Raw genomic sequence first — 26,826 nt, forward strand, 5'->3', positions numbered from 1 at the left:
GTCACTTCTAGTTGGATGTGTGGACTCGAATGCCATAGCTAGCATGATCGATCATAAAATCAGTAGCCTACTAACACTTCGCAATTAAATCCATTTCCTACCTTTTCTTGTAACCCAATAAAATCAATCCATGCATTCTGAGTATTATTTCCATTTGTTGGTGTTCACATCAATCCACAAGTCATTCTGTGGTCATGTGGCTATTTGGTATGGCTATATGTTCTTTTAATATTTAAGGCCATTTCATACAAATAAATAAAATCAACTATGCTATGTCTACCATTCTTTTACTTTACTAAGCATAGCAAATAAACTGGTATCCATGGTATCCACTCAAGTTTAACTTTTAGTCTGCTTGTTACAATAAAAAAAAAGTTATTACAGTCATATTACTTAATGCAATACCCTATATGAGACAGCCCATAATCACTATATTTTATACAGGTGTCACTATGAGGATTTTTTAAATGGTAATCAGCAACCAATTATTGATAATATGGAAGCTACTGCCTTTTGCTTTGGTGTGACTTTTAACGTTTTGCAGACAATACAAAGGCAGTGCACATTAACTTCTAAATGGGGGGGGGGGGTCAAGTTTGAGGTCACAATTTTTCACGTATGAGATAATTTTTATTACTAAAACATTGAATTAATTAATTTAATAAAAAAAAACTTTATTAATTTTGCTCAGTTTCACACTTTAGCGAGGTCTTTTGCCTTTGTAGGGCAGTATAGTTAAGAAACACCTATTCATCCACATATTTAATCAGTGATTCAGTGAATGTGAATGTCATACCTTAGTATGTTCAGTTGACAGTGTGAACTCTTCAGGCCATCAGACAGCAGCTTCACTCCTGAATCCTGCAGGTGATTGCTGCTCAGGTCCAGCTCTGTCAGACGAGAGTTTGATGATTGTAGAGCAGAAGACACGGTTTCACAGCATGTTTCATCAAAACAACAACTGTGAAATCTGCCAAAAGAGAATGTTTAACCAGATTATTTTCTAATGTTCAGTCATTCTGCAATAATTTATTGTAGTCTTCATAATCTGGACATAAAAATATTTCATGTAGTATTTTGATATGTAATTATTTGGTGATGTAGAACAAAACAGCAGTCAGTGAAATTATTACAAGGCTTTTCTGCAGCATCTCACAGCTGGAATAAGTCTCTTGTAGTCTGCTTGTTTTGACGTGAACCTCTTTGGGTTAAACTCATCCAGCACCTTCTCCGACATCAGCAGTATGTAGGTCAACACTGTGCACATTGAAGATGAGAGGTCTCTTCCAGGATGTTCATCTGAACTGAGGTAACTCTGGATTTCATCATATAATGAATTATCTTTCAGTTCAAGTAAGCAGTAAAATAGGTTGACTGATGCTTCATTTGAGATGTCACCTTTTTGAATTTCTTTAATGTGTTCACATATTTGTGTGATGCTCTCTGTGGTGTCTTCAGTGTGTGTGATCAGGCCTTTGAGCCGTTTCTGACTGGATTCCAGTGAAATTCCCATCAGAAACCTCAGGAACAGGTCCAGATGTCCTCTCTTACTCTGCATGGCTTTATCAGTGGCTCGCTTTATTAAGTCTTGAAATGTGACATTTCTAAAGATGAAGTGAAGCATTTGTCTGGCTGTAGTTTCTGAATCTTTAAAGAAAAACAGAAGGTCTCGCATGTTCTTGTTCAGGTAGCAGATGAACACATGCAATGCAGCAAGAAACTCCTGAACACTCAGATGCACAAAGCAGAAGACCTTTGTCTTATAAAGTCCATCTTCCATCCTAAAGATTTCAGCGATCATTCCTGTGAACTCAGTGTCTTTACTCACATCAATACCACATTTTTTCAGATCTTTCTCATAGAACACAATGTTTTCCTTCTTCAGCTGTTTAAATGCTAGTTTGGCTAATTTCAGGATCATTTTTTTATTTGAACGCAAGAGCTTTGTACGTTGTCTTTGTTCTTTTTTATCATACTTCTGGCTCTTTGTGTTCATCTGTATCCGCAGGAAGTGAATGTACATTTCAGTGAGTGTTGTGCTGATGTTTTCTGTATTAATCTTGATGAGAATATCCTGAAGTACTGTGGCTGTGATCCAACAGAACACAGGAATATGGCACATGATGTAAAGACTGCGAGACATCTTAATGTGTGAGATGATTCTGGAGGCTTGAGTCTCATCTTTGATTCTCTTTCTGAAGTACTCCTCCCTCTGTTGGTCAGTGAATCCTCTCACCTCTGTAAACAATCCCACATACCGAGGAGGGATCTGATTGGCTGCTGCTGGTCGTGATGTCACCCACACAAGAGCTGATGGTAGCAGTTTCTTTTTGACCAGACTTGTAAACAGTACATCTACAGATGATTTTTTCTCAACATTGTTTAAAGATCCACTATTAAAATTTAGAGCCAAGCGACTCTCATCAAGTCCATCGAATATAAATGTTATCTTAAGTTCTTCATATAACTTTGATTTCTCCATTTCCTCCAGTTCAGGATAAAATTCCAGCAGAATCTCGTGGAGACTGAAATTTTCATTTGACATTAAGTTGATCTCTCTGAATGGAAGCAGGAAGACACAGTCTATATCCTGATTGGTGTTTCCTTCTGCCCAGTCCAGGATGAACTTGTGCACAGAGACAGTTTTTCCGATGCCAGCAACTCCCTTGGTCAGCACAATCTTCTCCTCATTGTTTTTCCTCAGTTCCGCAAATATATCATTGCATTTTATTCGTTTGTCCATTGTTTTATTTTTCCTGAAAGCATCATCAATCTTCAGAATCTCATGTTCCTGATTGACATCTTTCATATCTCCCTCTGTGATGAACAGTTCTGTGTACACAGTTTCAAGATCCATGTCGTTTTCTTTGTTGCCCTCAAAAATAAATTTTGCTTTCTTCTTCATGTTGTTTTTGTGAGTTTTCAAGAAGTTTTTCAGTTCTATAATTATAAACAAATACATTAGACTGATAAACCATTAAACAAATTGAATATTTTTTTTCATCAGGATGATCAGCATTATTAATAACTAATGTAAATTCATACTGCTGAAAACAGCACAGACCATCCCAAAAAATTTGGTTTCAATTTAAAAATTTCTGAATATGTTTTATGTGCTTTATGTGTGATTGAGATCATCTCTAGGCAATGCTGCCTAATGTTGTTAAAAGCTGATGATTCATTTAGCACATCACATCAGTTTGTGAGGCTTTATTATTATTAAAAGGTTTTGACCTGCTTAAATGAACTTTCCATGTGTGACTGTAATCATGGATCGATGATAGTGAGAGTGCCAGATGACTGGTGTCAGTGCCACCCATTGGTCAACATTAATGGTAACATTTTATTTTATGGATCAATTCTCTCTTTTAACTAATTGCTTATTATCATGCACATTACTTACATATTACATATTACATATTAACAGATTATTAGTAATTATAAATAACATATTAATGCCTTATTCTCAGAAATTAAAAACGTCACGATTCCTAAATTTATTAGTATCGATACTTCAAAGAATGACTGTGTTCCTGATTTGTAAGAGACATATTTCATGTTGGTGTGTGCGCAACACATGCTTCCAGTGCCTCCCTATGGACGTCTGTGTTTTTTCTCCTCACGCAAGCAGCAAAAAAAGCACTACAGCGAGATGGCTGCATTAGTGGCTTTACTAAAGGGTTGGAAAAAAACCCGACCCACGCATCACTAGGCTGCATGTGCAAGCAAAAGTGATACTTTGGCCGCCAGTCCACGACTGGTAGAAAAAGATGACGCAAACTAAAACTTACTGGCTGAGTTTTCTCCTCTGAAAAAAAAAATTGCAAAACTGACAGAATAAGTTACGATATCTGAGATATTGCTGCTAAATTTTTTTTTTTTTTTACTTGAATGTTCAAAAACATTGTTTAATATAATCGATGTTCATATTTTTATTCAAATTTCAGAATCAAGATAAATGTATTACTCATGTTTCTTATGATAACTGAGATAATGTTGCTAAATTTATTCTTTCTTTACCTTGAATCAGTGCTCTAATTTATTTTTTATATTTCATATTTTGTTCAAATGTTTAATATATCTGCTGTTCATTTATTTGTGTGTTATATGATTAGAATGTTTTAAAATAAAGCACAGAAATTATATTTGAGAGTGTATTTTCCCTTTCAGCAAAAGTATTGGAAAAGTATCGAAATCGCAATTCTTGACTAGGTATCGGTATCGAAACAATAATTTTGGTATCGTGACAACACTACTATTAATAAGCAGCAATTTGGGAGTTTGTTCAGGGAAAATTCTTAGTTAATAATCAATATGTGTTGGTTATTCAAAAGTGTTACCAGATGGTCTTCTGTTTGAAGTTTATTTGTATAAGATTTGCAGCTGATGTCACTGGCCCCGTAATTGCTGCTTTCAGTTATATTTTATCTTGTTATTTAAAGACAGCGATTGATATTTACTCCAGATATGTTGTGAATTACCTCCAACAGGGACAGATGCCTTTGTATTGTCCTCAACCTGAGCTGTGTGAGAGAGAAAGAGAGAATTAATCACTGGGAAACATTTATCACACAATCACATCAGCAGAGCGACCAAAGAGGAAAAGAGTTTTAAGTCAAACCATCACACTTGTAATCACGTTGCAGTCACAGTGAATTAAATGTTACCTTGCTTGTGTTCATTCTCTAGCTGATCAGCCAGATCATTTTGCTTCATCTTTCTCAGGATGTCCACCATGATCTTCACAGCTCCATGTGGTCCATAACATGCCACCATCTTTTCCACTGTGTCAAATATATCTGCTCTTTTCATATCAGACTTTGATATACACTTAAGATGTGCATTCATTAAGCGCCAATGAAACTCTTTCAGTTCAGCTTCTACCAAGTCCTTCAGTGAGTCCACGAGCAGCTCCTTAACAGATGCCATCATCCTTCACCAATTCACAGCTGCAGGACAAGAAAAAGATCAAAGTACATTCACTCTTAACATGTGGATCTAAGTGCTCAAATCATCAGTTTTTCCAGACTTGAGATGAGTAAGACCATGTGGAGAATCACTGTCTGCCATCAACAGACCCACACACAACATATCTGATATACCAGTAAAATAATAGACAAATTACAGATAAAAAACAGAGAGACAAACAACACTGAAAATAGATAAACAGAGTAGTGATGCACTGGTCATGATTTCTCATGGCTGTTTTCACTATTTCAAAATCAAATGCTACTCATTCCTTTCTCAACCTCATGGCACTGACTGAGACTTTGATCAAACCTGAAGACACTGCCACTCCCACACCCCTCTCCAATAATTTCACTTGTTCCCACACTCCTCGTATGACTGGGAGGGGTGGAGGTACTGGTCTCCTTTCATCAAAAGAATGGAAATTTGGTCTGCAACCAACACCTACAGGTAACGGTTCATTTGAATCACATGCCATTACTGTAACCCACCCAGTTAAAATCCACTTTGTGGTCATTTATCATCCCCCAGGTCAGTTGGGAGACTTCTTGGAGGAGTTGGATGTGCTGCTATCAAACTTTCCTGAAGATGGTACTCCTCTGGTACTGTTTGGTGACTTCAACATCTACCTAGATAAAACCCAGGCTGCTGACTTCAACACCGTTCGCCTCATTTGACCTCAAGCAAGTGTCTACTACAGTGACTCACAAATCAGGTAACCAACTGGACCTCATCAACACGCGCTGTTGCTCTGTGGACAACTCTTCAGTTGCTCCACTGCACACCTCAGACCACTTCCTCATATCTGCTAACCTAGCACTTACTCCTGAAGCGGCACACACTCCAGCACAGGTCACCTTTCAGCGGAACCTACGCTCACCCTCTCCATCTCGGCTATCTTCTATGGTTTCATCCTCACTTCCTTCACTCTTTCAGTTTTCAGCTCTGGACACGAACAGTGCTACGGACACTCTTTGCTCCACTCTAACCTCTTGGTTGAACAATTTTTGCCCACTGACTGTCATCTAGACCAGCATGCACCACCCCATCTGCCCCCTGTCTGTCCGAGGTTCTCCATGAACATCATTCTAAACTCAGGGCTGCAGAGAGGAAATGGCATAAATCAAGAAACTCTACCGACCTCAGAGTGTATCAGTCTCTTCTCTCTTGCTTCTCTGCAAATGTCTTCACTGCTAAAACATCCTACTACCACAACAAAATTAACAACTGTTGAGATGCTTGGAAAATCTTCAAAACTTTCTCTTCTCTTCTTAATCTGGCTCCACCTTCTTCTCCATCAACTCGACTTTGCAGTTTTCTTCAGAAAGAAGACAAGAACCATTATTGACTAATTCTCCACAACGCAGACTGAGAATAACTTCACAATGACCTATGCACACTCTCTCTCCTCATGACTTTTCTTATCACTGCTATGCTGATGACACCCAACTCTACTTCCCATTCCAACCAGATGACCCGACGGTAGCTACTTGCATTTCAGCCTGTGTGAGTGACATTTCTAGCTGGATGAATGACCATCACCTTCAGCTCAACCTTACTAAGACAGAACTCCTTATGATTCCAGCTAACCCATAGTTTCATCACAAATTCTCTATACAGCTGGGTTCGTCAACCATGACTTCTTCCAGGACAGCCAGAAACCTAGGAGTTGAGATGGATCATCAGTTAAGCTTCACAGACCACATTGCTACCACAACCCGGTCTTGCAGATTTGCCTAATACAACATTAAGAAGATTGGTCCCTTCCTGTCAGAGCAAGCCACCAAACTTCCTGTCCAAGCTCTTGTTCTCTCCAGACTGGACTTCTGTAATGCTCTCCTGGTGGGCCTTCCTGCATGTACCATCAAGCCTTTGCAACTGATCCAGAATGCAGGAGCCAGGGTTGTCTTGAATGAACCAAAAAAAAGCTTGCGTTACTCCCCTCCTCATCAGGTTACACTGGCTACCAGTAGCCGCTCGCATCAAATTCAAGGTACTGATCCTTGTCTACAATACGACCACTGGCACAGCACCAAGATACCTAAACTCACTGGTTCAATCTTATGTGCCTGTTGTAGTACACAAGCATTGGACTCTAGACCACTTTTTGATGCATTTGTACTCGGTCTTGTTGGTCTCGGACATTTTCAAGACCAGTCAAGACCATAACTGGAAATATCACTAAATTGCCAGTTTTTGTTGTCAAATTTTTTGTTAACATCCTTGCTTTTATTGAATGTAAAACGTACTGATTCAAATCCAAGCAATAACATGACTCATTGGTCATTGCTAAATATGTATTTTTGTTACGCTGTCACCCATCCCTGCCCCCTTTCACTCGTACTCCCAAGAAAGTGAGTTGTGGTTGTCTGGGAGCAAGAGAAGATGTCTGCAAAATCTTCAGTAATAAAATTCGGGCTACAAAAATCATAAAGAAAATATTTGTAAAACAACATCCAGAAGAAAGCATACAGCTTCTTGTAAATTCTGCAGTGCTTCGATTTCAGAGATGGTGGGGACTACGTCAAACTTTTATCGTCACTTGGAAAGGAAGCACAAAGAAAGATAAGCTAACGTTATGTGTAAGTGATGTTAGCAAAGCTAGCTAGCTAATGTTAGCAATCTGCCTCATACCAAAATATTTTACCCCTCACACAAAGAGGTTTAAAATGTCAATATTAGCCATACATATAAATAGGGATGGGAATTGATACCGGTTCCACTCTAAGTTTTATGAACCATCGATATTGTACGCCCTCAACGTTAACGAGTCCTCTTTATCAATGCTCCCATTTCGAAGCGAATTTTTGTCAAGCCATAGTCTTATTTCATCGGTGAGCAATGTAGATTAACTGTTGTGCTTGTGACAGGGCACAACTGAAGAACAAGCAGAGAGAGAGCCCAGGTCTCTCTTTTAGAGGAGGCATTATAATGAGACCTCATTGTGCACGTTCAGATCACAGAATGTTACGGTCTCTCATGTTTTGCCACTGCAGTTTTTTATTTTAGGTTTGGCATATGATGAAACTCTCCCAATTAAAAAGTTGTGTATTTTTATGTAGCTTTGATCTGTAAAAGAGAGAAACTTATGTCTTTAGTTCTTACTGTCGATGATTGTTTCGGAGCATCTACATTTTACATAGACTCACTGTATTCATATTCAGCTTTATGTCACAGGTGGGAGCGGACCACAGATGTCGGGAGTCTCGCCCCTCCCTAGTTTCCACCTCGAGGAGGTCCCAAGAACACCCCAATGACCAGACACACGAGAGAGAGTAGGTATAATTAAAACAAACTTTATTTAAATTATCTAAAAGGTGTGAAGGGAAGGGAAGAGGGAATCTAAAATCCACTCTCGGGGCCAGAGAGTATAGGTCAGAGTCGCTTCTGACTCTGTCACGGGGACTCTCAGGTAAGCCTGTAGATGAATTGGGGTCCTTTCCTTCACGTGGCTCAACAGGGTTTTTCTCAGTAGTGCCTTTCTGTTTCTCTTGCAGGAGAACCATCGGTGGGGCCCTTCCAGTCCCTGCACGCAGAGTAAAGAGGGTAAGTAATTCTGATTAATTGGGTGGGGTGCGTACCTGACGCCTTTCGCCACGAGATTCTGGGTCCGCGGTTGGAAACGCCTGAAAGGTCCACAGGTTAGTATGCAGGTGAATATATTGGGGTCTTGGCCTTCGGTGTATAGGCAAGTATGCAAGAAAGATACACAATCCTTAACTCCGATTTTTGTCCCGGTAAACCCTACGGATGGAGTTTGCAGGTGAGCATGCAAGGGCGATACACTGGTATTTCACTCAGGGCGTACAGGTAGGTATGCAGAAGGACAACTGGGTCTTTACTTTAGACGTACAGGCGAGTACACAAGGGCAACTAGAGCTTGACTCTGGGCATACCAGTAAGTATACAAGGACAATACGCTGGCTCTTAGCTTTAGGCATACAGATGGGCTTACAGGGGCAACTGGAGCTTTGCTCTGGGCATGCAGGTGGGTATACAATGACAATACTGAATGGATACAACTCACAGACCCTCGGCTTTAGCCCTTTTCAGCTCGGGGGTCTAGAGAGGGTGTATATGTCACGACAACTGTGGTCTTCCTCACCGGGGCAGACTTCCCAGACCAACACTCAACACGGTCACCTCCAACCGTGGAAACTCTCCCACGACGACTCAGAGCCTCAAGCTCAGACCTGTAGGACTGGTAACAGACAGACAGAGTTCCTTCACAAATTAACTTAGCTTCAGTGAATATATGGAGAAGAACGCACCACCTCTCGAATTTGACCAAGAGAGGATAGGAGTACAGATTGAAGTTGCTGCACGTTGGGCCTTCCATGGCCTCAGCTGGTGCCACCACGCTGGGTGACTTTAGGTAGGTTTGTGCCACCAGGTATGTACCTCAGGAATGACTCGAACGCTTCCCTTTCCTCTCTTCCAGACAACGGACCAGAGATCTAGACAGGGGCGAACCTCTGAAAGCACTCCACAAACAGGTATTCATACACAAGGGCTACACAGCTGGATGTTCGTATAGCAGCCAACACTTCTCTCAGTCGTCGTCCCCCACAATATGCACACTGTTCCTTACTTGCGATTGTTGACACGTCACCACTCGGCGGAGTAGGGGTCCAAAGCCACGAGTGGGCATATATATAAAAGACGGTCGTCTCACGACACCGGTGCACGTTCTTCCCCACAGGGTTTTCTCTCCCAGCCTAGAGGGTGATTACTGACGACATGACACAGCACGACACTGCAGACTTCAAGTGTACACACAGCAAAGAAAAGGACTCACCCACTGCACTCCACACACACAGTGAATTAGGGTCAAAACCACATAGGACCGGGGATTAGTTCCTGGACGTTGGGGGCACCGATGCAGCAGACAGCCAGAGGAAATGTCACAGCCACGACAAGGCACCAGACTCCGTTTTCGCTGGTTCCGGCTCACCCACCAATCCTATTATGGTGGGGCCGCTCACACTGGTCACAACTCACAAGAGGTATATGGATATTCCACACTTGCAAAATAACTGTTAACTCGATGAATATTTCCGTGTACTCACACTTTCATTAACACTGGATCTTTCCACTTCTCTTCCAGATAACCAACATCCGACACAACTGGCAGCACAATCTCCTTCCTGCAATCCTAGCAGATCTTCAATGTGTGTTAACTTCACCTCACACAATGCATCTGAACACAATGCTCTAATAAAGATATTCGTATACTCAGCCCTGCGTGTGTATCTCTCTTTGCCCAAGCTCCACAGTACACCATACACCCTCTCTCCAACTCGCTCCGTTGCACACACAATAACTACTGGGAATCACCAACCACTTCCTGTGTTTCTGATGCCCTATTTATGTGTCTCCTCTTCACCAAATTGCCCAATCAGTGATTGCCACGCTCAACTAGACACCTGTTCCCAATAACACGCCGATTTGGGTTCGTCGGCGTTCCCGGATGCGGCGGTGTTTGCGATATATGGTCCGGCGGTGTTATGCAACTAATCTTCCTCATTTTTGGTTCCGCCCCGTCACAGTCACTCCGTGACATCTACTTTTAATGCAGCGGAAAACCCTGGGTGAATGTTTAGATGTTGCTGTATAAATTGACTTTAAAGTTAATGTTTCAACCATTTAATATGTATCTTGGGGCTTTTTGCACACTGTAAAAGATGTTGGATATAATTCAAAGTTTTTAACATTATCCGATTACTTTCCTTTAAATTTGTCATTATTAGTGATAAGGTGTTGAGAGCATGTAGTTTCCAGTTAAGTGGTATATTTACACAGATTTTTAACATGTCTCTTAAAATTGTCCCACAAATCTGGATGTGCACATAGAAGCTTCTGAGTATCGATATATCGATACAGCAGCATCGATTTTGGTATCGATATTTTCTGTAAAGTATCGATAGTTAATTATATTTATCATTTCTTTATAACTAACACTTTTAGCAGTGTGTGCAGACCGATCGGGACAGTGTGTGTATGATATATAAAGAGAAGCTCTCGCGGACGCGGTGCTATGACGTTAACACCAATCGGTTTGCGGCTGTGCGCAGTGCAATGTGCCATTCACCATCACAACACAGCACACGTGGTCGCGACTCGCGCGAAAGATGGCAGAAAACAGAAAACACAGCGTGGTGTGGTGCTACTTCTCTTCATCTGAAAAAAGTATTGCACGATGCAATATTTGTGATAAGAGAGTCACACATTGCAACAATACAAGCAACCTTTTTAAACACTTGAAAACAACACACCCTGAAACGTATAAAGAGGCTGAACAAAAACAAGCTGCCCAGTTTTCAGCTGCCCAGTCTCCCTCTGTCCAACAAAAGACGTTACAGGAGTTTACATGGAGGCAAACCTTATCCAGGTACAAAGACCACAGTCATTAACTTATTAACTGCACTCCCTGTCTCTGTCATAACCATTAGGTGAAAACGAATAAATATAAAGTGCCTATGTTTGTGTGGGGTGTCCTGGTATTCCTTACATTAGGGACAAAACGCACAAGTAATACCAATACATTTTGACTTCCTGAGGAACTTTTAGGTCTCCATGAGGAAAGCAGCCTATAAATCATAAAGCATTGTTTTTTTGAAAATGTTGCAGTGAGTTTTCTGTGATGGGTAGGGGAATATGCTTTTACAGTACACACACACACACATACATTATATATATATATATATATATATATATATATATATATATATATATATACACATTATATATATATATATATATATATATATATATATATTAGGGGTGTAACAATACGCGTATTCGTATTGAACCGTTCGGTAAGAGGCTTTCGGTTCGATACGCGTTACGCATTATGTACCGAATGGTTCGTTGGACTAATTAATTCTATTTGGAAAAAAAAAGTGAAATATAATGATATGCGTTCAATAAGGTAGCCCAATAACCCAAACGACGTAACAGGCAATGCCCCTGACACCCCCGAAGAAGAAAAAAACACCAACTTATATGTTTATGTTAGGCTACTCAGTCAGGCGCTCACTCACTCAGTACGCGCTGAAAGCTCGTTGCAAAATAGCCAATGCGTTTAACAGACCAGAAATAGAAGATCCTCCAATAACCAACAGGTCTGGTGTTTGGGTGCACTTTGGATGAGTGAACGAGCTGAGTGAGCGAGTGCCTTAGGGGCCGTTCACATATCATGCCTAAAAACGCGTAGAAAACCCTAGGCGCGTCTTTCTCCTCCTTTCCAAAGCGCTCAGGCATAAGCGCCCCTGAGACGTCTGCCTTTGCTAAGCAACAATGACGTGCTCTTTCCATGAAGACGCAGAATTTTCAGCAAAGGATAAATGGATTTGCAGCTCTAAAAATCGCTTGCAGTAGGCTAGCTCTGCTACTAAATTTATTTCAAAATTGCAATCCATATATAACTATGATCAGCTGTTGCTTCATCTTGGCTGAGCTTTCAACATTGTTACGGGAAAGGATGAAGCTGTTTGGTTAGTTCTTGTCACATGACCCGCGGTGCGCTTGCGGCATTCTGAAAAGTTGAGATGTTTTTACACTTTGCTGTATCTAAAACGTACCGAACCGTACCAAACCGAACCGTGACATCAGTGTATCGTATCGAACCGAACCATGAATTTTGTGAACCGTTACACCCCTAATATATATGACCTGTCACGGAAACCAGTGACACAAGTCGGCAGCACAACTTTCGAGCAAAATGAGAAAGAAGCGGTTTTTTTTTCAAAATTGGTGATTTTCATTTTTTTGCAGAATCTGTTAGTTGATATCACAAAGAAGCCTCTCCGTGTTTGAGATAGCAGTATTAGTATATTTAAAAGCGAACATTTTGAGGTTGAAATCAGCTAGTTTGTCGGAGATTCTAGCAAGCAGTAGGGGCGTTTCATTGTCTGTCTGTATTTCCATACTGGATAAGCCGGCTTATGTTTCTTTTGTTATTGCCCCCGCCCTCCGAGGGACGCGTGGCCACTTAGTATGCAGCGTTCTGGCCGGCTCTAGCTGATATCAGAATTCAATGAAGATGTACGCCGCAAAGATGAACGCAGACGAGCTGAACCGTGGCCGTTACACCGAAAATGCTTTGAAGTACTTCTTTGACAAGCCGGATGCTTATAAACAAGCGCTCACTGATTCTGAAGACGATCTGAGCGATGATGAAAGCGGCATAATAAGACTGTATAATATCCCTAATCTACAACTGAGCGAAGATGACGACGAGGAAGAATGTATTGGACTGGTGTCAGACGAGTTGGACCGTAAGATATCAGAGGCTATATCGATAGTAACATTTGATGGGGATAAAGACAGAGAAATGGGGAAAATCCGTAACATTTAGAGGCAAACAGACGCACAGTGCAAACTTCGGATCTGCAAGAATACTTTTGTTTTTTATGGGGTGAGTTTTCATAAACATCAAAGTTTGTCGTTTTGTGTTCATTATAAGAACACACGTCATCTCATGTTTAGTCATGTTTAGACCTTCCCATATCTACCTATTGTTATTAGCTAGCTCATCGGTTATCACAGAATCCTGTTAAAAAAGTCCTAATGCTACACAATGAAATCAATTCACCAAGTTTTATGTAGAAAACCAGCAAATAACAAATAAAATTAGCATCAATATGTACTTTTTGTTTACATAAACATTAAAATAATAACATTAAAAATGATGGCCACATTTTAAAGATTAAAGATTATTTAATAAAAAGATAAAACTCACATATTTCAAAAAAGATAAATTACTGACATTTACAATGCACATTCTCCTTTATTATTAATAGTATGCGGTCCGATTTTTCCCGTTGTGTTTGTCGTTGCTATGCAGGGGTTATGGCTTATCTAAATGAGATGTAAATGAGCCCCATTGTCACTCGCAGCAGTGAGAACTGCACAATCTTTAAAGGCTATTTTCTGCTTTTTGAGGTTTTTTGAGTGCCTACCTTCAAATGGCCACAACTTCTCCAAATATGATCCGATTTCCATATGTTACACATCGTTGGAAAGCTTGGAGACTGCAATTTCAGTCTGTGAATAACTCATGCCCCAGAACCGACTTGTGTCCCTACCTTCCGTGATTGGACAACCTTACGCCTGTTTCACACCAATGTTTAAGTTTTTTTGAAGTTTATAGGTATCCAGGTACTGAAACCAAATAATTAAATGTAAAATAGCACTGGATAGTCTTCAATGTAAAAATGAAATATACAATCAAACCTACATTTATTGAGACACCTTCAACATTTCTCACATTATTACAGTTTTGCTATATATATATCAAAAATATATCTGGTGTCTGAATAATTTTTGGGTTGACTGTTAAAACTACAAATTCAGTCAATAGCAGTGAGTGATTTTCTTTTATTTTCTTGGATTAACATTACATTAGCCAGTGGCTAAATTAGGCGCGGTCACTTTAAGAGACGATGAACACATCCAATATAATAAACATCCCATTTTTCCCTCAACGGTTTACTTTAACTTAAGAAAATAACTGACAGTTTTTGAGCATAATTTCCAAGGTGGATATTTTGACATATTTTGTATGTATTTGTCGGCACAGGAGCAAAAATAAGCAAATTCGATGTTCAAGTGTTTTGAGACGCCTTTCTCTTCGCAGATGAGAGCTCGGTTCAGTGTCGCTGTCCATGATACGCGGCTCTCTCTCTCTCTCTCTCCGCACCGAACACAGCGAGCGAGTAACCGGCTACTCTGTTCAGTTTTTCAACGTCTTGTGTTTGAATGCTTTAATGTTTAAATCGACGAGCGGTAAGGCGTATAAACGTGAAAAAGATAAGCTTTCATGACGATGCACAGCAGTAGCCCGTCAACTGTCCTGAGCATCTTTTTAGGCTGGCTTCAGCCAGTCGTTTATATAAAATATCAATAGCTTGCTTAGTATAGACCCAGCCGGTTAACGTCGGTTAACGCCGATAACGGCCCACCACTAATATATATATATATATATATATATATATATATATATATATATATATATATACAGTATTGTTCAAAATAATAGCAGTACAATGTGACTAACCAGAATAATCAAGGTTTTTCATATATTTTTTTATTGCTACGTGGCAAACAAGTTACCAGTAGGTTCAGTAGATTCTCAGAAAACAAATGAGACCCAGCATTCATGATATGCACGCTCTTAAGGCTGTACAATTGGGCAATTAGTTGAATTAGTTGAAAGGGGTGTGTTCAAAAAAATAGCAGTGTGGCATTCAATCACTGAGGTCATCAATTTTGTGAAGAAACAGGTGTGAATCAGGTGGCCCCTGTTTAAGGATGAAGCCAACACTTGTTGAACATGCATTTGAAAGCTGAGGAAAATGGGTCGTTCAAGACATTGTTCAGAAGAACAGCGTACTTTGATTAAAAAGTTGATTAGAGAGGGGAAAACCTATAAAGAGGTGCAAAAAATGATAGGCTGTTCAGCTAAAATGATCTCCAATGCCTTAAAATGGAGAGCAAAACCAGAGAGACGTGGAAGAAAACGGAAGACAACCATCAAAATGGATAGAAGAATAACCAGAATGGCAAAGGCTCAGCCAATGATCACCTCCAGGATGATCAAAGACAGTCTGGAGTTACCTGTAAGTACTGTGACAGTTAGAAGACGTCTGTGTGAAGCTAATCTATTTTCAAGAATCCCCCGCAAAGTCCCTCTGTTAAAAAAAAGGCATGTGCAGAAGAGGTTACAATTTGCCAAAGAACTGGCCTAAAGAGAAATGGAGGAACATTTTGTGGACTGATGAGAGTAAAATTGTCCTTTTTGGGTCCAAGGGCCACAGGCAGTTTGTGAGACGACCCCCAAACTCTGAATTCAAGCCACAGTACACAGTGAAGACAGTGAAGCAGGGAGGTGCAAGCATCATGATATGGGCATGTTTCTCGTACTATGGTGTTGGGCCTATTTATCGCATACCAGGGATCATGGATCAGTTTGCATATGTTAAAATACTTGAAGAGGTCATGTTGCCCTATGCTGAAGAGGACATGCCCTTGAAATGGTTGTTTCAACAAGACAATGACCCAAAACACACTAGTAAACGGGCAAAGTCTTGGTTCCAAACCAACAAAATTAATGTTATGGAGTGGCCAGCCCAATCTCCAGACCTTAATCCAATTGAGAACTTGTGGGGTGATATCAAAAATGCTGTTTCTGAAGCAAAACCAAGAAATGTGAATGAATTGTGGAATGTTGTTAAAGAATCATGGAGTGGAATAACAGCTGAGAGGTGCCACAAGTTGGTTGACTCCATGCCACACAGATGTCAAGCAGTTTTAAAAAACTGTGGTCATACAACTAAATATTAGTTTAGTGATTCACAGGATTGCTAAATCCCAGAAAAAAAAAATGTTTGTACAAAATAGTTTTGAGTTTGTACAGTCAAAGGTAGACACTGCTATTTTTTTGAACACACCCCTTTCAACTAATTGCCCAATTGCACAGCCTTAAGAGCGTGCATATCATGAATGCTGGGTCTTGTTTGTTTTCTGACAATCTACTGAACCTACTGGTAACTTGTTTGCCACGTAGCAATAAAAATATACTAAAAACATTGATTATTCTGGTTAGTCACATTGTACTGCTATTATTTTGAACAATACTGTATATATATCATTTATTTATTTATTTTTCATGGTTTTTGTTTTTAATTTAACTACTATTTTTAGTATTTTGTTACAATTATTGATAAAATATGCTATATCTAACCTTTTTTTTCTGGAAATCATCTTGCGACCGCTCCCTCGCCATCCTGATATATAAAATAAAATATGTGGGTGTGAGTATGTGGTTGTCTTGTGTGTAATGGAAAACATTGATCCTTTTCAGATGATTCCCAAAGAGCGCGAGACATCACAAGGAGCCTAGCCAAAATGATTGTTACTGACTTTCAACCAGTATCAATGGTTGAGGATGCAGGTTTCCATCATTTTATGAAGGTGGTTGATCCCCTGTACAATATGCCGGGTAGGAAATCCTTGATCTCTAGTGAAATTCCAAAGCTCTAAAAGCAAGTCAAAACCACACTGAAAGACTCCATAGAATCCGCAAGTAGTGTGGTTTTAACAAGTGACATGTGGACATCAAGAACAGTCTAAGCATATTTGACTGTTTCAGGACATTTCATTGACCACAATTGGCAGATGCAGGCTTGCATTCTTGAGACAGTCCATGTAGCTGTACAGCACACAGCACAACATATAGCTGAGCTACTCACAAAAATATCCGACGACTGGGGCATTACCAGCAAGGTCTTTGCTGTTATTACTGATAACGTAGCTAATATAGTTTCAGCTGTTCGGAAAACCCAATGGAAACACATTCCATGTTTTTCACACACCCTTAATTTGGTTGTGAAAGACGCTATTAAGGCTGAGGCAAATTTTGAATCCATCCTTGAGAAGTGTAGTGCTTTTGTTCGCTTCTTCCACCATAGCACCAAAGCATCTGACAAGCTTAAGGTACTGCAAACTCAGCTGCAACTACCAGAGCACAAAGATCAGGTGACCAGGTGGAATTCGGTGTTCTACATGCTGGAGAGACTGACCGAGCAAAAACAAGCTGTTACTACAGCACTTTGCCTTCTTGGGAGAAACGCAATGTGCTTGAATGATGACGAATGGTCCTGTATCAGCCAAGCCATTGAAGCCCTCAGGCCATTTGAACAGGCCACTAAGGAAGTTTCAGCAGAGCAGTATGTAACTCTTTCAAAAGTCATACCTCTGGTCTCTCTGTCACGCTGTCAGTCTCTGTTTTCCTGGGTGTTCCCTAGTGAGCTCACTTGTCCTTAGGCACTTCACCATAGGCACTATAATTCCTCTAGTCTGGTCCTGTCTTCACAGTAATTGCACTCCAATTAATCGCACAGGTGCAGGAAATCTTCTGTCATTGGTGTCCCTATAAATACCTGTCTTTACCTGTTGTTTGTATGGAGTCCTTACCCTTTGTGTGATATGTTCTCGTCTCCCGAGACTTACCCCTGCCTTCACGTTCCTCCGAGTTTTACATTCCGTTTCATCCCGTTTCCTCTTTTGTTTTATTTTGTTTGTCTCCCTAGACTGTTTATTTTGTATTACCCTTTTTGTTATTAAAATCATACTTGCAATTGGATCTACCCTCTCCTTGTGTTTTCCTAAACACACATCGTCACACTCTCTTCTCCAAAATGCAACCATGTCTGCCGGGCAGAAGGGTAACACTTTGGCTTTACAGCTTGCAATGCAGTGCAAACGGCAGTTTGAAAACATTGAACATAACCATACTCTGGCTGCCAGTACCTTATGGACATTAGGTTCAAAAACATTGTGTTTTGTGATACTGGAAATGTGGAAGTCATTAAATCACAGCTAATCAGTGAGATGCAAGCCCTGGGCCAACAGGCAACAACCAGTGAACCCTCTGCATCAACCAGCATGGGAACATTCTTGACAGTGCCACCAGAGTCACCTGCTGCAAACACTGAAAGGATAGGTGCCGACTGTTCTACATGCAAGGGAGGACTATGGCAGGAGTTTGACACACGTATATTGGCTTTTCTGGGAAACCGGACAGCCACCACAGATGCATACATTGAAATGTGCAGATACATGGAAGAAAAGGTGATCCCAAGAAGTGAAGACCCTTTGCTATGGTGGAAAAGAAATGAGAACACAGCAAACTGGCAAAAAAATACCTTGGGATTGTCGCAACCTCTGTTCCAGCAGAGAGGCTTTTTTCTAAGGCAGGAGCCTCTGACTTTTCTAGTCAGAGGCGAAATCGGCTGAAACCAAAACATTTTAACATGTTGCTTGTCTTAAACTCTAATCTACAGCTGAAAGATTAGGCAATCTTTATTAACAGTTGCAGTGACCTTACAGATCTTACTATCTTTTTGAGCATTGCTAAAAAATACAAAAATATAGGAAGATGAGGAAAACATGATCTGTTTAAAATGAAGAAATAAGTAAAAGTATGCACAGTTCATTTTGTTAGTAATTTAGGTTATTAAGATTTGTTATGTTATTTAATCAATATTTTTTGTAAAATATAGAGGTGGGACAATAGAATTTTGAAGAATAAGAAAAAAACTGCTTGTTTAAAAAAGAAATAAGTAAAAATATGCACAGTTTATGTTGTTGGTATTTTTGTTTATTTAATTAAGATTTAAGTTATGTAATCAATAATTTTTGTAAGAAGGTTGTTTAAACATTTTATTTGTTAAATTTGCTTTTCTAGTAAATGAGTTATAAATGGCCAGAATGTGTATGTCATTTGCCTTTAAGTGTAATAACAATATATATATATATATATATATATATATATATATATATATATATATATATGTATATATATATGTATATATATATATATATATATATATATATATATATATATATATATATATATACATACTTTTAAAATTAACATTATTTAAAAAATTACAGACACTTTTAAAATTATAAGCTGTATCGATATCGGTAAAATTGTAACAAAAAGTATCGGTATCATATCGCATGGAAAAAAGGTGGTATCGCCCATCCCATCCCCGTGCACTAATTTAAGCGGTGTGCTTTTATGCTGGTGGCTTTGATGCATCACTGGAGATGAAGACCACATATAGCAAATCTGCTTAGAAGGTAAACTTGAACTGCCTGCGCGATTTAGAGTTTCATGACCAAACTATATATTTAATGTTTTCAAATGACAGATCAAAGGCTTTAAATTTATGTAAACAGTAAGCATTTTGTAGAAACATGGAGACCTGACATAAACTCACTTTGTCAAAACAGCTATGAATTTTATTTATTTATAATGACTAGATTTATGAGGTCAGGACTCTTCAGTGCTGTGTCATGTCAGTAACTTTTTAAAGATTAAGTTTATATAATATAATAATTATTAATGCAATTAACTTGAAACTTTCTGTATGAAGCCAACTTATGTCTATTCTAATTCTACTTATGATCGACAACTCACCTCCATTCATTGGTCTTATCAAACATAATAATGCATTAAAGACATGACCGTTACCGACGCTTCATACTAAATCATATGCATACCAGCACAAATGTTTATTACAAGACTGATACAGGTCTACTGCTGTGATTTGTTTCAGGCTTACCATACTATAATATATTATAATATAATATAATATTCATTCTAATAACATTTAAGAAACGGCATTCTCAATGAGAACATTGCAGAGATTTAGCGTGCATTTGCTGTTCAGGTAAGAACAAGCAGACTGTAGGACAAATCACCAAAATGTCTTTTGCATGAGCAACTCTGAATATCGTGTGCAGTCTGTCCAATGGAAGGGCATGACGTCACATGTGGAGTGACATAAATGATCAAGAAGCTATAAAAGCATGTGCCGTGCAGCTGGCATCAGCTTCGAAAAGAGTAGCAAGCATTGGCAGGGGTCTGCCTGAAGTATAGTATTGAGATGCAGCTTCGTATTCCCTCAAAGAACCTTGGCTACATGCGTAACCTGAGACGTTTCTCTTCAGGAACTCAAGCTGTGTCAAAATGCTATGGGAAACGAGGTGACCACGCTGTCAGACTTCCAAATCCCTGCCTAGTGTGTATCAAGAAGAGTACATGTCACAGGTCGGGGGGGGCCAAGCTGGACTGCACCCACCCCTGAAACCAAGGATCACCTCGGGGAGCGTACCAGAAGAACCAGACGGACGAGAGTATAAAAAATGAACAAGGTTTTATTTGGTTAAAAGCAATTTAAAAGTTCAGTGTTCCTTCCGTGTCTCCCGACCAGAACGGAGCCAGACCTCGGACGCCGGGAAGGCGTGGAGTCGTCGGCAGTTCGTGCCTGTACGGGGCCAGCAAGAGCCAGGATAGTCTGTCACCCGTCCCGGAGTGAGAGGGGGTATCCGGGTAAGTAGAGCTCGTGGATGTTTCGGTCGAGACCGGGAAAAGGAATAATTCTCGTGTCCACCTCCTTCTACAGGGACATCACATGCAGCATTCGGCCCAGAAAATCCTGCGATCTGCACAGCAGAGTAAGTAATCAACCGTAAGTATGTGTTCTTGAATAAGTAATGGGGCTTACGGCTGGGAGATGCTTCGGTTAAGACCGGGAAAGGAATAATTCGTGTGTCCACCTCTTTCTACAGGGACATCACATACAGCATTCGGCCCAGAGGATCCTGCGATCTGCACAGCAGAGTAAGTAATCAACAGCAAGTATGTGTTCTTGCATAAGTAATGGGGCTTACGGCTGGGAGATGCTTCGGTTAAGACCGGGAAAGGAATAATTCTTGTGTCCACCTCCTTTCATAGGGACATCACATGCGGCGTTCGGCCCAGAGGATCCTGCGATCTGCACAGCAGAGTGAGTGATCAACAGCAAGTATGTGTTCGTGCATAAGTAATGGGGCTTACGGCTGGGAGATGCTTCGGTTGTACCCGGGAAAGGAATAATTATTGTGTCCACCTCTCTTCATAGGGACATCACATGCGGCGTTCGGCCCAGAGGATCCTGCGATCTGCACAGCAGAGTAAGTAATCAACAGCAAGTATGTGTTCTTGCATAAGTAATGGGGCTTACGGCTGGGAGATGCTTCGGTTGTGCCCAGGAAAGGAATAATTCTTGTGTCCACCTCTTTTCATAGGGACATCACATGCGGCGTTCGGCCCAGAGGATCCTGCGATCTGCACAGCAGAGTAAGTAATCAACAGCAAGTATGTGTTCTTGCATAAGTAATGGGGCTTACAGCTGGGAGATGCTTCGGTTGTGACCGGGAAAGGAATAATTCTTGTGTCCACCTCTTTTCATAGGGACATCACATGCGGCGTTCGGCCCAGAGGATCCTGCGATCTGCACAGCAGAGTAAGTAATCAACAGCAAGTATGTGTTCTTGCATAAGTAATGGGGCTTACGGCTGGGAGATGCTTCGGTTAAGACCGGGAAAGGAATAATTCTTGTGTCCACCTCCTTTCATAGGGACATCACATGCGGCGTTCGGCCCAGAGGATCCTGCGATCTGCACAGCAGAGTAAGTAATCAACCGTAAGTATGTGTTCTTGAATAAGTAATGGGGCTTACGGCTGGGAGATGCTTCGGTTAAGACCGGGAAAGGAATAATTCGTGTGTCCACCTCTTTCTACAGGGACATCACATACAGCATTCGGCCCAGAGGATCCTGCGATCTGCACAGCAGAGTAAGTAATCAACAGCAAGTATGTGTTCTTGCATAAGTAATGGGGCTTACGGCTGGGAGATGCTTCGGTTAAGACCGGGAAAGGAATAATTCTTGTGTCCACCTCCTTTCATAGGGACATCACATGCGGCGTTCGGCCCAGAGGATCCTGCGATCTGCACAGCAGAGTGAGTGATCAACAGCAAGTATGTGTTCGTGCATAAGTAATGGGGCTTACGGCTGGGAGATGCTTCGGTTGTACCCGGGAAAGGAATAATTCTTGTGTCCACCTCTCTTCATAGGGACATCACATGCGGCGTTCGGCCCAGAGGATCCTGCGATCTGCACAGCAGAGTAAGTAATCAACAGCAAGTATGTGTTCTTGAATAAGTAGTGAGGCTTACGGCTGGGAGATGCTTCGGTTAAGACCGGAAAAGGAATAATTCGTGTGTCCACCTCTTTCTACAGGGACATCACATACAGTATTCGGCCCAGAGGATCCTGCGATCTGCACAGCAGAGTAAGTAATCAACAGTAAGTATGTGTTCTTGAATAAGTGGTGGGGCTTACGGCTGGGAGATGCTTCGGTTAAAACCGGGAAAGGAATAATTCGTGTGTCCACCTCCTTTCATAGGGACATCACATGCGGCGCTCGGCCCAGAGGATCCTGCGATCTACACAGCGGGATAAGTAATCAACAGCACGTATGTGTTCTTGAATAAGAACTGGGGCTTACGGCTGGGGGATACTTCAGTTGAGTGCCTGGGTGTGGATTACGGTGACGGTGGTGGGCTCTCGGGGTGATGAGCGTCCGGCATTAACTCTATATATCTTCCCCACACTCTGTAACTTCACTTCAAACGATTTATTGTGCAAACACACCACTTCAGACACGGCACACCCACTCTTAGTGCAAATAGAGCCAGCACTCACCCAACGATGACTCCGTCCACTTCACAACGTTATCACTCCCAGTCCAGATGTATACAATTGATCGAAGTCCCGGATCAGGTCTCTTAACTTCCCTCCGATAGTGATGGCGCGGCCTGGTCTTCACTTGCTTTCCAGAACTCACACTCTTTCTGTCCTGAATATCTCCACTCGATCGCTGATATATCTGTTGCACAGCCAGATAGCCGAAACCCCACAATAGTCCTCAAATACCTCCACACGCCAGCCCAAACGTCCCAGGAATTCACTTCTCCTAGGGGAACACATCCAAAGAGAAGAACCACACACGGGGGCAAGCCAACCAGGAAGAATAGCCGGGAGAACGAACGACCAAATAGAATCTCCCCTGTATGGTCTCTGCACTTCTCTTTTTATGTGGTTACTCCGCCTCCATAATCCTCTCACAGATCGCCACATCAAACTCCCCACACCAGATGTCAATCTGTCATTAGCGTTGTTATTGTGACATCGGGGGCAACCCGGAAGTGGACCGGTGTTACCGCGACACCGTCCCGAGGGGAACACAAAATTCCGGCGGGACTTAGTTCCGCTTCTCTTTCGTCACCCCGTGACATACAGCTAAGGCGAGAGAACAGAAGAGCCAGAGTGGCTCGCATATCCAGGTCATAGAACTTCACAAAGGTGGAGGGCGTGGACAATTGCAGATGTCCGACATGAATAGACCTGCTAAGAGACCACCATAACCCAAGTCGACTGATCCTTGACCCCCAAGGAATGGGGAGATCAGAGGACTCGTAGGTCAGGTGATAGCCTCAACTATCCAATGACTAAAATTCTGCTTAGTTGGAGGAATAATCCCACTTTGGGGGGACAATAGCACACATGCAGTTGGTCTGTCTTTCTCCAAAGGAGAGCAAGAAGGCAGTCTTTATAGTCAGAAGTCAAGAGCCGCTAATGCCACAGCCAAGTACCAGGGGGAACATGGGACCATATTGGAGGCTTAAGCCTCAGCGCACCATGGAGAAAAAAGGCCCATCTAGGCCTTGCCAAAATTCTCCATATCTGATTCACTACCACAGGGTGAAGTATCAAATCCCCAGGCCTCTGCCCCAAACTCGACAGGACGTCTGCTCTTATATTAGGTTTCTAGAAACATATACTGCTCTGAGTGAGAGGAGTTTGTCCTGGGACTACACAAGAATCTGGTACACCAGCTTCAGGGGCGATTCTAGGATTTTTTCAACTGGGGGGCACAAGAGGGGCCACGATTAATACAGAGGGGCCAATCTTGTGTTGTTTGAACTGTATATCCAAATAATTTCAAGAGTTCAGTAACCTTTGAAATCAGTAATAAACAGTGATACCCTATTATATTTTAATAGCAGTTATTCACTGCTCTAAATAAAAAAAAAAATCTAATAAAATGTGTATTAACTTTTCACTTTACAAAAGTGAAAGAAAAACTGTAATAAATAAAATAATCCAATGTATGAATAGTGTACAACTCACAAATAATAATAATATAATTTATTTATAATAGCCTTATATAATATATATAATAGCCTTATTTATATAAATGCAGAATAACATTAATAATTCATAGAAATAAATACACAATTGATTAATTAATATAACTAATATAAATTTAATATAATTTCATTATATGTTTTTGTTTATTATTCAGATCCCATTCAATTTGCATAGCAGCAGTTGCAGTAAATTTGCATTGATGAATAAACAAAATCAACTTATGTCAAGGCTAATTAATCTTGAGCATATTGATTTAAAAATATCATAGATCCACACTTTGTTAGAAAGCTACTTGTTCAAAAAGGTAGCTTTAATTTAACATGTAAAATATGTGGATCCTATAAAACAGTTTAGAATAGCTTAATTAGTCCAGTGTTATTTTAGTATTAGTTATTTATTTTGCTATTTAATCATGCATTAAATAATTATGTATGATTTTTTTTGAGAATGTTTCTGGGTGTCATCAAATGACATTTTGTCAATAACTTCTGTGAAGGGAGGGAGAGAGAGCTAGAGAGAGAGCTTTCCAGGGTGCAGACAGCAATAGCGGAGCACCACGGTGATTTAGAACGGCAACTGAATATATTAGGAATCTACAGACGCAAATAGACTAAAGGTGTAGAAAAATAAAGACCTATATGTGTATTTTGGACTTTTTTTTCACCACAAGTCTGAAAGAAGACATGTTTCTGAAGACAAACATCCCCAAATTTCAAAATTGACCAGTAAAAAAAACGATGTTTTTGCATGTGTCTCACCCATATAGACTTAAAAAAAAAAGTCTCAAGTGTGGAGCGTTAGATAAACATTACACGATTTGTTTCGTCACCTCACTTGAGTGAAAAAAGTCGCTAATCGACGGCATGATTCAATAATGACTTTATTAGAATTGCTATTATAGTTTTTTTTAAACCAGTGCTTTAAATTGCGTTGTTGCCTATATCGACGCGTTCGGCCGGAAAAAAAAAAGTAAATCGTAACGCAGTAAACCCCTTTTACATTCAGCATCAGAGGAGCATAGTAAATATAATGATTAGCATCTTGGTCTGCTCTAGGAGATAACATCGTCATCGAACCTGGTCTGTCTAACACCGAAAGACGTTAACATTAGTACCAAACACTTCTTGCACTGCAACAACTCGTTAATCGAAAAACATAAGCTATTTAAAATAGGTGCTTTTTTCGTTGGAAAACAGCAGCTCGCTATTCTTGGTCCTCGTTGAGAAGCATCGCGACGTAATCATGAGTTATTTACTAAACTGAAAGATTATAATTTGAAATTGTGAAATTTGAAAAAGTAGAAGGGTGGGGGCACACTGGGGGGCCAATCAGTTTTCAGGAGGGGCCAGTGCCCCCATGGCCCCTCCCCTGGCTACGCCACTGACCAGCTTGTACAAGGGTCACGAACGCATGAGCTAACATGAACTAAGACTTGTATTTTTTTAACAAAGATTAATAATTTCTGTAGCAAATCTAGCTATTGCTCATTATGAATGTTAATGGTTAACTAAGAGATTGTAAAGTGATACCTATGGGTCTTTATAGTTCTTTTGCACTTTAATCTGTGCAAAACCTTTAACTTGTATATTAACTATATAAACAATATATATTTTTGTATTGCTTTATTTTATTTAAATGTTCAGTTATTTGTGTTATTAGAAAAGAGGTTCTATATTTAGAGTACAATACTATATTTTGAGCACATTTTTTAACTAAATTTCAATACAGTCATAATACGGTTTACGTGATAAAAGCATGAGCAATTAATAGCAAAAGGAAAATTTGATACCGGCATATCCCTAGTGTGAACTGAAGTAAAACAGTTTTATTGAAGTAGAACTGTTGCTCATTGTATTAAATTTAGAATAAAGATTTTGAGTGAGTAAAAAGTGCATGATGAGAAATACTGACATCACAGACTCAATAACAAACAGTAAAATGAGAGAAACAGTGATTTCACATGGTGTGACGACAATATCAGAATGAGCAACTCTCCATGATTCATTGACAGACAGACTTAATCATGTTTGATCACGACGTGAAGAACTTTAAATAAAATCATCAAAACAACTTCAGCACAGAAATAAACTCTCAGAAGCTCAGAGTGACCAATTACACATCAAAAGAAGACACTCATATATGAAAATAACTACAGAAAGATCAAACACCCACCTCAAACAATATTTCTAGATATTTCTATTTTCTCCTTTGAACTGTAGTTGAACAGCAGCTCTGAAATTTCTT

The 26,826-nt window shown here is 40.3% G+C and overlaps 1 protein-coding gene across 2 annotated transcripts in view; it reads right to left on the bottom strand.

The window, feature by feature from the left end:
• The window catches only part of LOC113093028 (NACHT, LRR and PYD domains-containing protein 3-like), a 103,039-nt gene extending 76,213 nt beyond the window's left edge, over nucleotides 1-26,826 (bottom strand). The window contains exons 1-5 of one of the 2 annotated variants that reach the window (XM_026258847.1): nucleotides 26,755-26,826; nucleotides 4,668-4,949; nucleotides 4,482-4,523; nucleotides 1,134-2,940; nucleotides 797-970 (exon numbers count right to left, since the gene is read on the bottom strand). In XM_026258847.1, the coding sequence (XP_026114632.1) occupies nucleotides 797-970; nucleotides 1,134-2,940; nucleotides 4,482-4,523; nucleotides 4,668-4,932 (2,288 nt within the window). In that variant the 5' untranslated portion in view covers nucleotides 4,933-4,949; nucleotides 26,755-26,826. Of the gene's footprint in view, nucleotides 1-796; nucleotides 971-1,133; nucleotides 2,941-4,481; nucleotides 4,524-4,667; nucleotides 5,002-26,754 lie in introns of those variants that run through there. The other variant, XM_026258848.1, reaches the window with a different exon arrangement.

This window comes from Carassius auratus, unplaced genomic scaffold, assembly GCF_003368295.1.
Source record: "Carassius auratus strain Wakin unplaced genomic scaffold, ASM336829v1 scaf_tig00214833, whole genome shotgun sequence".
In the NCBI taxonomy this organism is placed as follows: domain Eukaryota; kingdom Metazoa; phylum Chordata; class Actinopteri; order Cypriniformes; family Cyprinidae; genus Carassius; species Carassius auratus.